This window comes from Erpetoichthys calabaricus, chromosome 8 (assembly GCF_900747795.2).
Source record: "Erpetoichthys calabaricus chromosome 8, fErpCal1.3, whole genome shotgun sequence".
NCBI classification, from domain to species: domain Eukaryota; kingdom Metazoa; phylum Chordata; class Cladistia; order Polypteriformes; family Polypteridae; genus Erpetoichthys; species Erpetoichthys calabaricus.
In genome coordinates this window covers 170,687,455-170,702,119 of record NC_041401.2, presented here as the reverse complement: position 1 = coordinate 170,702,119, position 14,665 = coordinate 170,687,455, and the positions used below count along the sequence as shown (strand labels likewise).

The 14,665-nt window shown below is 36.9% G+C and overlaps 1 protein-coding gene across 3 annotated transcripts; it reads left to right on the top strand.

Moving 5' to 3' along the window:
* Nucleotides 1-306: 306 nt before the first annotated feature.
* On the top strand, nt 307-7,243 carry LOC114656648 (transmembrane protein 26-like). Of its 3 annotated transcripts, XM_051931323.1 has the most exons (4): nt 307-591; nt 3,714-4,272; nt 6,185-6,350; nt 7,135-7,243. In XM_051931323.1, exons 2-3 carry the CDS (start codon nt 3,735-3,737, stop codon nt 6,313-6,315), a joined length of 669 nt encoding a protein of 222 aa, XP_051787283.1. In that variant the 5' UTR covers nt 307-591; nt 3,714-3,734; the 3' UTR covers nt 6,316-6,350; nt 7,135-7,243. The 3 variants fall into 3 exon arrangements, with proteins under 3 accessions (XP_051787283.1, XP_051787281.1, XP_051787282.1); XM_051931321.1 differs by lacking the exon at nt 307-591 and having other exon boundaries at nt 3,316-4,272; XM_051931322.1 differs by lacking the exons at nt 307-591; nt 7,135-7,243 and adding an exon at nt 6,582-6,726 and having other exon boundaries at nt 3,316-4,272.
* Nucleotides 7,244-14,665: the final 7,422 nt, after the last annotated feature.

The following is a 14,665-nucleotide window of genomic DNA, read 5'->3' as shown; positions in this document are numbered from 1 at the left end:
GAATATGACATTGACCGAAGGATATAATTGGTTCCTCTGAACGTACTCTTATCAAATGGAAAATTTGTAATGATCAAATGTTAGTTTTTTTTATCCTACCAAGCTATATTCCCATTTTACTTGCCCTGATGACATTTTTTATCCTACTAGTACTGTGTTTATCTTCTTTAAAGTTTCGGTTGCCTGGCTTTTGCACATCATTGTAAACTGCTGAACAACAGTTTGATGCACCATTAATTACAAAGGTCAAGAAAGAAATCTGGGCTGTAGATTATGGAAGGTTGGATCAATGGAAGGAGCCTGCAGAAGGTTCTTTTTCCTTAATTGTTTCATTACAAAAGTTTAATCAATCCAATGTACGTTGCCAAGAACAGTAACAGGGCAACCTTGCAGATGAAAACAAACTGAAACCTAACTCTGTTACTGACTTTACAAAACAGGTTCTCCCCAACAATTGTTCTTTATCTTTGCACTGTTCTGCCATGTATATGGATACTGGAGCTTGGTGCTGCAGAAATTGAACCATCGCTCAGAACTGCTCCTCAGAATTCCAGTCATCTTCCCATTCGCTTTGGAGCAGTATTGCTAGAGGTAGACCTATTGAAAATGATTTAATTTCAACTTTATTAACATTTCTATTTAAAATTTGGAGAAGTTAAGCGAAATGACACCTTTTATTGGCTAACTGAACCGATTACAATATACAAGCTTTCGAGGCAACTGAGGCCCCTTCTTCAGGCAGATTGTAAGGGTCTCCGTTGCCTCGAAAGCTTGTATATTGTAATCGGTTCAGTTAGCTAATAAAAGGTGTAATTTTTTTCTTGGCTTCTTATTGCATCCATAATGGCTAACATGGTACAACACCCAACTATTTAACATTTTAGAAGAATACTATCTGCAAATTAGTTCCCTTGAGGTCTCTTGTTTTCCGCAGTAGAAATGTTGGATGCCAGTCTATTGGGCTGAATGGATTATCCTCATCAAAATTGTTCAAATTATATTCCCATTGTAATACAGTAGGTGAGCAAAATGAAAAATTGAGGTAGTAGTGTAGTAAAGACTTTTAGGAAAGAGTGGTCAACTGCTAATAGTGGAGATGGAGGATGGGGTCCACTGTAACTGTAACACCCTCAATAAAATGGTGAACCATATAACGCTGGATTAATAATGTAAAAAACAAGTCGGGAGAAATGATCCTTAAAAAAAGAACTGGATTAACTCATATCTGGGACAAATTGTGCTAGGCTAACCTGTTAAAGCTGGCATCCATTTTTAGGTTTATATGCTTATTGACTTGTGCACAGGTAAAATAAGTAAACTGGTTTGTAGAGGTGCACTTGATAGTAACATTTATCTCGAGTTAAGTTAGGGATGCTCCGACTGATTGGCAGCCATTTGGAACTGGCTAATTTTCACTTAAAAAAAAAAAAAGACTCTTTATTGGTGATTGGTAAAAAGGCTGATTACCAAAACTAATATTTTCAGCCCCTGCTTTTTGTAACTAAGCTTTATGGTAATTTAGTTGCAGTGCTCCTTTACTCGAGGTAATACGTAGTTGAGCCAGTGCACATACTTTATTATTTCTTCTGCAGCAAACTTCTTGCAGTGTAAACAAACAGCAGTGAGTGGAGACTTGTTTTATCAGTGAACGAGAGGTGATTGGTATATTAGCCTTTACACTGAAAAAAGTGAAGTAATAAACCAAAAAAAAATTACCAGACAAGTCATTCTTTTTAAATAAACAAACGGCTAGAAAAGCTACTTTAAGGAATTCAGACCTTTATTTTGTCCTTTAAATGAAAATGGACACCACTTGAGTTTGAACAGCATGCTTGTTTAAAATGCAGAAGCTCTTAATTGGAAAAAGAAAAGATATTGATGAATTTGAAATTGCTGCTTAGTAATCAATAGTCTTTTTAAAAAGATTTCTAATCTTTTATTATTTGTTGCTGTGTGTTTTACAGCACAAGTTGTGGTAAGAAGCAAGTACTATATAATTAAAATAGCAATCCATATTTTATAATTACACTTCAAGAATTATGAATGTCTAGATGATACACTGAAGGAAAAAACACACCTGTATAAATATAGCTAATGTATATTTGAACAGCAAAAAGCTGTAGTGCAATTAATAATTTAAAATGATCAAAACCTATAAGTACTTGTATATTTACATTTAAGCAGTGTTTAATTGCCAATATCAATTGATTGTGTGAGAATATTTGTTGTTGGAGAAGTGGTGAAAATTACTTTTATTTTTAATTAAGCCTTGTTTCAGATAGGTACATTACAGAAAAAATGAAACAATATGACAACTTGTAATTATAAGAAACATTTTATTTTCTTTTATGCTATATGTATTATTTTAGTATTTTATGGTCATTGAACAATAAGTCTACAGAATTTAAGTTTGTTAGTGAAAAATGAACAGTTAACACTTGTGGTCTATAGTTTAATTTAAAAAATGCACAAGTCTTGTATGTGTCTGGTTATGCAGGAGCTTAGTGAAAAAACTTTTTTAAAGGGATAAAGGAAAAAAAAAATCAGTATTGGAATCGGCCAAAAAAGTAAGATAAAAATCAGTTAATCGATATATCTGCCTTAAAAAACCTGATTGGAGCCTCCCTAGTTATGATATCATCTATGCTCAGCAAGTTCTTCATCTCTGTGTATTATTCTGCATTCGTGACAGTTTGTGGATGTAGAAATAACTGGTAAAGCAAATAAAGACAAAGAATGAAATATCCTCCTTTTATAGCAAGCCATTCTGAAATAGCTTTTAATGTATGTGATCCATTTTGTTGTCTCAACATCTTGAGCATTTGCTGCCAAATAGTAAAACTGAAAATCAGGCAAAGTTAGACTCTGAAAGAGACCTTCAGCAAGAGCTATGTCTGTTATAAGCAGAAGAGAGTTTACCAATTGACAGTGCCTCCTGGAACTAAAAAAATGGCAGAATGAATGGGGCTAATTGGATAAGAGGTACCGTATAGCATAATATAGTCGCTACAAGTACACATGTAATAGGTTTCAGATTATTTTAATGTAGTCTGATGCATATTTCTAAAAATGATGACTGAGAAGGAGCTCCTAATCTTGTGTTGAACATGAAAGGAGTAAGTAATTTAGGTGCAGACAGATTTACACAAATTTCTAAAAGAAGGAGCATTTGCATTTTGATCTTCAATGGCTGTGAACTTAATCACCTTTCATAAACTATAGAATGGTGCACAATTGACTAGATGTAGTACTCTGTTAAACTGTAAAGGGTATGGAACGACAATGAGTTCAAAAGTAGTTTTTAAAAATTAAAATGCATGTACAGTTACCAAGAAAGTTGTGTTTAGAGTTGAATCAGACTAGTCAACACGAGGGGCTTGCTGCAAAAAATCCTAACGGACTGGTGACAACATACTCTCAAAACTGCTGTGTGCATTCCTTTTTCAAATTGGCATTTTAAATGGGTGATATTAATTGATTGTCTGAAAACGTTTGAAGTTTGGTTGAATTGCCAATGCATGCTGGTTACATTTTTAATAAGGCCATAGAAACTGTTTGCTTTCCTGAAGCATCAGGCAATTGTGAGAGTAAGCCCCTTCTCCTCCAACAAAACCTGTTATGCCCTCATTGCTGTAGATCAACTTATGAATCATAAACTGTGTGTTATAATGGCCATTGTCAGATTAGATCACTCTATTTTCCTATTTTTGCAGTTTCAGAGTTTCAGCCTGCAGATGTGGACCACAGGGCTGGAACAAACCATGTTGTTTGCTCTTGTTCTTGGACGTTGGCTCATGCCACGAGGCAACATGACACGTGATCAGCTCTCTGCACTGCTTATGGTAGATGTTGGTCTAGGCGCAGACATTCTGGAACTTTTTGACCCTTTTAAAGAGCCTGGTGTAAAGTTGAAGAAGGTAGTGGTGGTTATGGGTCTTGTTGTATTCAGCTGGGCTTTCCTGCAATTTCCCTTGGTTTTGACCCAGAAGGAGTTTTCTGTTTCCACTTCATCCAAGAAGACAACAGAGTGTTTACAGTGGTGCTGCACTAGTGAAACCTTGAGCTTGTTAGTCACTCTTTGTATGCTGGACGGACCCTTCTTTCTCTACCGCATCTCCATGCTGGTGTTGGCAAAGATGAGGAGTCAGATGATGCTATACTTTGTCTGCAAGAACTTCCTCACAGTGGTCTTTGTCATCTATAGACTTATTATGATGGTGAGGGAAAAGAGAAAAAGAGTGGACGCATTCACCACAGCAAACCTCCCCATAGGTGGGTGCCACATGGTTTCACTATTAATTCAGGTACTGTTTAATCTGGTCATTTATCTTTATCATATGAATGTTAAAGGCTTAACACTGAGCAAATGTAGCATGTGCTGCGTGAATCTTAATTCCAGAAGACCTTTAGACTACAGCAGAGGTGTCATGCTCTGATCCTAGAAGAGTTTTATGCTAATTTGCCTTCATTTTGATGTAATCGCATTTTAAAACTATGATCCTTTTTGTTTCTTTTTTTCTTTAACCAGCAGCCAAGCAATAATGAAATACTAAGTGTGGCAACAGATGAATAGCTAACTCTTTTGGGGGGGGGGTTGGGGGGTGTGTGTCTCAAAATCACACTTAATTAGAGTAATTTTTGCTATTAATTAAACCAGTTACTCAGTTCTGTGGCTTGTTAGTCTTCTTATTCAGCCACACCAGATATTTGCCATTGTTGATTTTCCTTTTGCTGAGAGCACAATCAAATTGTGTTTGGACCATTGCAGATCAATTTTTCACAGAGCTTCAGTTCTTACTTTTATATATTGTATACAGTATTGGACACACAAGCTGGCAATGGGATCAAATTAGCTGGTCCACTGTTGGCCTACTTTGCGTTAAGGAAAATAGTTTTTAAGATCCAAAATCCTTTATTCTGAGTCACATTTAATATTTAGGCAAAGTAACTAGGAGGAACAGTAATGGTTACCAGTTTGGAAAGTGGCATCTCTGGACTTCAGACACTCTTTTATTGTGCCCTTGGTTTTCATTAAGTATTTTAGAGTTCTACGGGTGTAACACTTCATTTCCTGACAAGATTTAGGCATATATATAACTTATCTGTGTGGATTATCTTGGAAATTTCCTTATCACTACAGCTCTCTTAAATTTTAATATAGGATGTTCCCACTATACAGCATTAATATGGAGGTGAAAGTGCAATATATAGTAAAATGACATGCAACAGGGCTGTTTCTCCTATAAGAAGTAATTGGAAATGCTCAGGTGGACAATGTGTCAAACTAAAAATTTAAGCTGACGTCGTATACTGTATCAGTTCATTTACAGATAAACCAATTGCAGTTAATAGTTAAGAGGAAATGTTGTTTGTTGTGTGTAGAGGCTTTAGGCCTGACTGCATTTTGATTGTAAGAGGAGGAGGTAGACGAGGAGTGATAATGTAATTCTTAATGGTCCTACTTATCTACTCCTGAGAATACGCAGCACTTCTTGTGGGGTTTCATCAATAGCTTACTGGAGTAGCACCAAAACCTAAATGAGAACCTGTGTGTGAGACCTCAGTCACACTGGCATTAAATGTGCGTGTTTTGTGAAAAATCATCTCTATAAGCTAATTTGTACTGTACAGTTGTATTCCTTTTTCTCATTAAGATGCTGTCAAATGTTTGTTATATGTCATTAAAAATGTGTAGCAAGAGTCACGCAAATATTGAGTGTAATGTGGAAGTCTACAGCAGGATGCCATTATTCAGGAACATGTAACATGTAGTTTTGCCTAAATAGGTTGGTGGCGTGGGGCCCTAACTGAAAGGGCATCAGCTGGGTTCAGATAAACGGAATAAATCTTTTAATGTAAGTACTATGTGCACTACAGATAACAGATGATTTAATCACAAAGGTAATGGCTGTCACAAGAAGGTAGAGTGGAAGAGAGAAAGAAGGAAACTCAGAATTAAAAATGTAATTGAAGAATGCAACTCAAGCAGAGTCAATGAAAGACAAATGTTTTATCTCCTGCATAATTACCATACAGGTGAAATGTTTTAGAACCTTCCAGGTTTTTATTGAAATTTCAGGTTACAGAAAACTGAAAACTAATGTAATTTAATTGTAAAGAACTTTTTTTTGTGCAAATTATATGTAATACTAACTTGCATCATTTTGTTTTTTGTGCACTTAAGACTCTGACCAACAGAGTGAAGAGGTGTGGACTGCAGGCACAGAGCAGTCACTAGAGCTCGGCCTCTGGCTGCTGTCTGATGGCGATCAAACCTGTTCCACTAGAGATCTGCTTGGGAAGGAATACCAATGAACACTCTAATCCCAAGGGTCAGAATCAAATGCTAGGTGAGTGATGATGACGACTTTAGGTTCTGTATACAAATGTGGCTCCCAAAAGCTAATGTGATCTCTTGAGTCAAATATCCCAAAGTGGACTGAAAGAATTTCATGATCCCCAGACCCCAAAGAGTAATTTAATTACATCAGGAATGAAAGAAAATTGAGAGCCACTGCAATTTAAAAGAGATGAGATATACATCATTGTGGCCCGGATTACCTCTGTATATCTTGTTAAAGGAAAACAAATGGATACTCTACTAGAGTTGAGTTCTTTCTGAGAAAGAAACCATGGAATTGAGGTCAAGGAGAATCTGATTGTGGCTAGATGGAGTAGTAAAGGGAAATTTTGGAGGGGTTCAAAGATGAGAAAAGCTCTTAACAACAGTAGGTGAGAAAAGACATCAATTTGTGTTTTGTTGTTTTCAAGGAAATGTTGCCCTAGCCCTAGTTTTTAAATGTTCCTAATTACATAGATTATGTATATGCTGTTTAATGTGTTTTCTGTTTAGTTGTGAGACCTTTTATATTTTCCATTAGATCTACAACTTAATTTGGTAGAATTCTTCACACGTTTCCTTCAGATTCTAGATAATACTTTAAAAGTACATGTTTTATCTAAAAGTTACAATCCTAAATCACCTTGTGATATAGTTTGTCTAATTTATATGAATTAAACTCTCTGTACATATCACCAAAGCCACTTCCTGTAGAAATGAAGATTTCCATGTACAAATCACAATCTGATCAGCCTGATTTGCTTTTTTTTTTTTTTGCTTCATGTTTTTCCCAGTGGAATGTGTATATCTGAACTTCACCACCAAGTATAACTAATGGGACTTGATGGATTAGACTCGACAGCCTTGGTTGAATTGCTACAGCAGAATCAAAAATGTTCACACTCAGAGGTGGGTAATGTCTAGGAAGATCTCATGGCTGGAATTCCTGAAACAGTGCCCTTTATTCCTGTTACTGTGTGAAATGACCAAACCTTACCTCAGGCCTGTGGTAGGCCGCAGGTTTTCATTCTAACCCGTTTCTTAATTAGCAGCAAAAACTGATTACTAATTAACTTCTTTTGCCATAATTGTAATTGACTTGCTTATTAAGACTCGGACCCCTTAATTGTTTCTTTTTTTCCATAATCAGCAGCAAACAATAATGAGATACAAAAAAAGCCAGCCAATCTGTGTCCTTTATATAATATCTGAAATAAAGAAAGGTGAAGTCCTTGGTAACATTGATCTGCTCGGGTCCAGAAAACATTTTGATGAGTGTTTCATAAAAATGAAATTCAGCTGTTTTGGAAATGTGTACTGTGGTAGAATGAGAGCACTTAAAGCCATGGAGTTAAATAATGGGTGTAATTAACAACAAGATTTGACTCCTGATTAAGAAATTGGTTGGAATATGAAGCCCTGGCTTAGCTGGTCATCTGTTTCCTCATTTCATATCTCATTTTTGTTTGGCTGCCATTTAAAGAAAAAATTCGTAGGACTGACTCTTCAAAAACATGGCAATTAAAATGAAGGGAAAAGAAGTCTGTTAACAGCAGAAAGAAAGTGACAGGAAAGAAAACCAGAATCAAAATTGGACTCCACTTGTTTAGAGAGTACAGTAATATCAAAGTTTGTAGAAAAGGCACAGGCTTACCCATCATTTTTTATTGATTTTATTTTAGTCAATTCTAACTTGTACAACATAGTAAATAACATTACATTCAATCTAGACTAATTTAACAAAACAGAATTCAGACCCCACCCGAAAGAACGGAGAGCCCACAGCATGAACAAATCTTTAAAAACAACAAAGAAAGGAGAATGTCCTTTATCCCAATTATAAATGCTTATTCTAAAATTTTATTAATTACATCTTGCCATATTTTGAAAAGGCTAAAAGACAGATCCTCTAAGTGAGAATTCGATTTTTTCCAATTTCAAATAGTATAAAACATCAATTGCCCACTGACTTGTAACAGTTGGGCTGGAATTCTTCCAGCTGAGCAAGATAATTCTACATGCTAGTAGTGTGGTAAAGGCAAGTACAATCAATTTTGTCTTCCTCTACTTTAAGCCAATCTGGGAGTCCACCAAACACCACTGTTAGTAGGTTAGGAGGGATTGTGGCACCATGTCTGCATTTGGAGCTGGAGTGTATTCTGTACATGGCCGTGGCTGCCTTCCTGTCTTTTTCTGAGATCTTAAGTGAAAGATTCTTTCCCCACCTTATCCTGGGATCTTTGAAATGAAAGGACTTTATGATGTTTTTATATATTATTGAGATGCTGCCTGAATTTTCAGGACTGATCTGGACTGCCTGAAATTGAAACGGATGGGAGGCAAGGAAAATGGGTAGAATCCTTTTACTAATTTTTCTGATTTGAAAGTATTACAAAAATTGTGTTGATGGGAAATTTAAAATCAAAGTGTAATTGTTCATATTATGCAAAGATATTAGTTATATACAAAAATTAAGTGCTTTAATCCCGTATGTTTCCCAAACATTGAATTGCTATGGTTTCAGAAGGTAGATTGATGGACAATTGGATTATTAGTATGTTGATGATAATTTATATTTACTGAGCCACAAGCAGGGCATATAAAGAAGTACAGCAAGATTTTATTTCTATTGCAGATCAGGCTTGTGTATATTCCTCAATTATCACTCCTTTTCCAGGTCTTTATAGCTTGTATATTTGCCACACAATAATAAAGTTGAAAGTTGGGTAGTGCCATGCCCCCTTCTGCTTTAGGTCATAGTTGCCCTTTGGATGCATGGATGTTTTTAAATTCCAAATAAATGAGGCTATGATTGAATCAAACTACATAAAGAGTAACTTTTTTAATGTACTGTATATGGGGATGCTCTGAAATAGGAGCTTGGGAAGAATTTTCATCTTGACAGTGTGTATTCTCCCTGCTAATATGAGATGGAGGATAGACCATCTGTTCACATATTGTTTAATTTTTTTCCATGTTGATAGCAAAATTGACTTATGATATTTACCGCTTGTTTTTAAACTAAAAATAAATCTACTAAAATAAATGGGTATGTGTCCAATCTAATAATGTGTGTTGAGAGTTCACTGGAAAATGTACTTTTATTTAAACTAGCCAACCCGCGGCCGCATAATTATTTATTGGTGGCTGAACACTTACTGAACGACACAGTTGTCCAAATGGGGTGGGTTTGAAGATACGACTGTAATTGAATAAAAAGATGGAACTCTGGAGAGAGCAACATACAATTGTCTGTGACTGAAAACTGGTTTTGGCAGATACAGGCATACTGTTTTGAAAGTGTGTCCCTGTGCCTTATTAATTGTCATTGCAAAGGCCAATCTAAGAGGAAATTGTCTGCGTGTAAAAGTAAAAGGCAAATTTGAATCTGATGGGGTTAGGGATTCTCTCTCTCACGCGCCTGTGTGTGTGTGTCTCTCGCGTGCACGCCTGTGTCTGTGTGTGTGTATGTGTGTTTCTCTCTCGCTCCTGTGTGCTGTAAGTGAATGAAAACATGGAACTCTGGAGAGAGCAACATACAATTGTATGTGACTGAAAACTGGTTTTGGCAGATACAGGCATATCCTTTTGAAAATAAGGCACAGGGCCAAACTAATTGGCATTGCAAAGGCCAATCTAACAGGAAATTTTATGCGTATAAAAGTAAAAGGCAAATTTGAATCTGATGGGGTCAGGAAAATCTGGGGAATAAGGACAGTTTGTGAGGTAGGAGCTGCGATTGTTTTACACTCCAGTACATTGCGGTGAATGCTGAGAACAGTCAGTCTAGTGACTTTACAGAGACTTCTTGCTGGCATGAGGTTTCTGAGAAGCATGACGACTGAACCAATTTTAAGTTTGACTTTATGCGGAGGCATGCCAGTGGGAGTAATGGCTGCCCGGCGGGTCATGGGAATAATGTCGCCGGATCGCCAGTTGGAATCGTTTATGGTTGGAACTACGACGGTATGTGATCTTCTTCGAACCTCCGACTTTCGTTCTTGATTAATGAAAACATTCTTGGCAAATGCTTTCGCTCTCACGCGAATTGTTGGCTCTGTAGTGCGTGTGCCATGGTCAGCTGCTTAGTGAATTGTTGGTGGGCGGGGCTCGGTCTTGCATGCGTCTTGCTTGCCATGGACTTAGTGAATTATATATATAAAGATTAGTTTTGAGTCCGATATCTTTTGAAATTCTGCTAGTGCATTAAGGGCTACTTGTACAGAGGTTTGTGGGTCTGATATACTGTATACAGTACCAGGTCGTCTGCATATAGTGATATTTTCAGTTCAAGTCCTACTCTGGTAATCCCCTTTATCTCTGATGCATTTTTGAAAGTGAATGGCCAGTGACAGTTCCAAAAAGCAGTGGTGATGGGGGCATCCTTGTCAAGGCTTACCGGTCTTATTGTGGCAGTATACATACGTCGTTACGATTCCTACATATTTGACTTTATAACCGGTCCAAAAAAATCTTTGGCCATAGGTTTATTTTATTGAAGGTCATCTTGTATCATCATTAGTACTTCATTAGTTGGCAGCTTCTACCATCGGCCAATCTCTTAATTATTTATTAGTGCTCAGAAATGCCAGTTATTTAAACACAATTGCCTTACCTGCAATTTTGTGAATTCCTTCTTTTGGTGGTGGTTATTTATTTCAGTCCATGTGTGTGCGCGTGCAGACACTGCTTTACAGATAGGATCACTTTTGCGATGGCTGAAGCTGCCACACATCAGCACAATGTTGTAGAGAAATGGCCAGAGTCATGGTGTTTTAACAAAAAATGTCACATTTTAGAAAGTTAGAAAGATGCAAGACAATAACATTAATGCAGATGCTTCTCTGGGTTTGCTGGAATGTCTGAGCTCATTCCAAAAAGCAGGATTAGCGAATTATCCACATCTTTGGATCACCAAATTTTGGCTGAGTTTGTTTCATAAATATGTTTGGCTAAATCCAAGTTTTTTGGAATACAAGTAGCCCATATTATGTGAATTCCAGCTTTCTTTAACCAGATTTTACATAGATTTTGCTTTCTGGAACAGAGTCTGGGTGTTTACCTCTAGCTCAAAATGTGGAAAATAAAATATTTATTTTTTTAAACCATGAGTCAAAAGGTCATCCCAAAAGTCTTTGAACATGTGCTATTTAGCTCTAAGCATGTAAAAAGCTGTGACAGTAAAATTGGTTTAAAAAAAAGTCATTTTGATTCATGCAGGCATGAGCAATGCTTTATGCTGTTTATTGTCCATTATCCAACCCACCATATCCTAACTCCAGGGTCACGGGGGTCTGCTGGAGCCAATCCCAGCCAACATAGGGTGCAAGGCAGGAAACAAACCCCGGGCAGGGCGCCAGCCCACCGCAGGCTATTATGTTCTTCATCTATTATACAAAATGTGTTCACCAGATAAAAAAAGGCTATCTAAACACATTTCTTACAGTTTGAAAAAGTAACTTCCTCAATCGAAGCTTAGTTAGATTTGTAGGATATTTTAAAAGTGTAACAATCTTAAATTAAAAATGTGGTTTGAAAAATGATTCCTGAAATGTACTGTTTGTCATTGTCAGTCTGAGCCCTTTCTTTACATTGAATATATATTTATTATTAGATTATTAGCTACCTATCGGGTTTTATCCTTTAACTTTATCAGTCACTGAATGGTTATCTAATATTCAGACTGAAGATATGGTACCTTTCATAAAAGGCAAGAGACTACTTCACTGAAAATTTAAAAAGAGGAAAGGTAACCTTTTGTTCATCCCATGGAACTGAACTCCTTCCATTTTAAAGTAATCTGGCAGTTATCATTTAGCTTCCATAAGATTTATTGAATTTTTCTATTGTGTGACATGAAAGTTCTGGGCATAAGAACTGGTCAAGTACAGCATCCATAAGAAATCAGTAACGCTGTGCGATTACTAACTTTGATACATCACTAGAACAACCATGTCTGGTGTTCATATATTATTGGTAAGTAAGCTTTTACTTTTAGGTAAAGGCTGTACCTTGGGCCACTCGACCTCCATGTACACCTTACGCTGTCACAGATGTGTACCTGAAATGTGTTCAATGCTGGAGTGCCATCCAGTAGGATACGGCTCAGCAAAGCTCAGTCCTTCTCTTTGTACAGAATTAAGCCAAACGTTCTAACCTGAAATGAGCAAGAAAGTCTGCACATAAACAGCAACAGCTAACATTTCACAGGGCTCCAAGACTGTGACAAAACGTGAATTTGTGACAGTAATATAAAGTTTAGTCACCATTATTGACTAACAGACAACTTTATATATCAATCTAGAAAAAGAGTCATATTTTTATCTGCTGTTATTGTAGTAAACCTTGAACTACTTTACCTCCCTCCCAATCTACGGCTACTTGCATGCATAAAATGGAGTCAGTCTGTAGGCACCATATACACATCATCATTATGCCTACTGCTACTTATCACAATGTGAACAGCAGCTGCGCAATTGGTTGATTGGTTGGTAGGTGGCTATTTGAAGTGATTTTGCATCCACAGGGGCAGACAACACCCAGTATAAAGTTGTTTTTATTGTGTGACAAGTACCACTTCTTCACAAATGGTGACAGTTATACTAAAGTTATGTGATTTTTAGTGTGCAGACTGTGGTACTGGACTGTAGCACACAAAGTGGAGTGTGTTCTGTGACAAGGAAGACACATGTTCTGGAGTCAGATGATCCCTTTACGATTTAAACCTGTTCAGAAATGACACCATGTTAAAGAAAAACAAAACAACAGATATGCACGGTGACCGACGCTGAAACTGAATTGTAAGGTGAATGTGTACATCTTCAGATTGCACTTGGTGAGGTTAATGTGATTATTGATAATACTGCATCTATAGGACTATCTATAGCGAGTGATTCATTTGAATGGCTCTTTAGAAATTAGTGGCTTCAGGGATTTTCTTGGCTTAGTATAGTGATAATAACTGATACAGTTAAATAAGTGATGTACTACAGGGAAAGCAGAGTCTTTCAAGGGGACAAATCATAAAAAAAAATGCTTATAGAAAACATTGAGAGAATCTGAAACATAAAAACGAGATACCTGTACCCTGGCCCATTTCTCTTGCCTGCAAAAAAAGAAGAAAACTGCCAAGCAGCACGTTAAATAACTGAAAACAAAGTTTAATGTGATTATTGTGTCCAAAATATGTCTTCCCAAACCTTCCTAATGAAAGAATGGAATGGATTTATCAAAGACGCATGATAACAACACTGCATGCGCTTAATTTATTGGGTGCACTGCAGATGTACTTAAATCACAAAAATTGAGTGGGACTGCAGAGGTAAATTACATCATCATTACAGACTGGAACTGATGCATCTGGCAGAGGTAATGTGATTATAGACTGTAGGCATGTTTCTTCTGGTGCACTTGTGAACACTATTGTTTCAGTAGTGTGTTCAAGGATAACAATACATATTTAATAATGCAGATCAGACTAATGTGTATCAAGTTGAAACCTGCACATTTGGGGCAGATGGAATTTTTGCTAACATGGATGCATGGCTAAGTGGAGAGACAGGAGCTCACATCTGTGATTTTGGCTTAGGCTGTGGCTACAATTAAATGCTGTATCATGACAAAAGTATGAAGGAAAGACCATTGAGAAATAGAAAGTTTTAGGAATTCATACAATACACTGAATCAGAATTGCATACCCAAAGCCAGGATATTGTCCAGGTGGATGATGCACAGAACAGACAGGCAGACAACTAAAAAAAAAAAAAAAAAAAAAAAAAATCGGAGCAAAACCACGAGTGATAGCTACAGCTGCATGACATTTCAGAACAACCAGCTCAAGGGTTTTCAGAGATGATCTTAATCATCAGATTGAAATAAGCCGTGCAAGTAACAGTCACAAAGCCAGAAAAAAAGATTTGGAATTACGATAAGTGGTGAACAGCAAGGTAGTTCAGAGGGAAAGAAATCATGCAATATTTCTCTGTATTCTGTCATGATTACTGTCCTGATCAACATCATCACTTATGAAGCGAATGACATTGACACTCTAGTAAAAGGGAACAAAACCACCTGGCCGAAGAAGGGGTGGACTTGTAGTGGCTGTCCAGACTGAGTGGACAGCAATCAAATTGCTCATCAAAGGTCACTTTGCAGATATGTCTTACAGTAGCTTATGGGGAGAATGATTTGCATTTAGTTCAAACCATGCATGTGTACCCAGTGTGAATGACCCTTTTCTGCACTACACAGTTCACTTAATGTTTCCACATTGGAGGATTTAATCAAGATATCCTTAGAACACACTTCACTTGCAGAATTTGATCC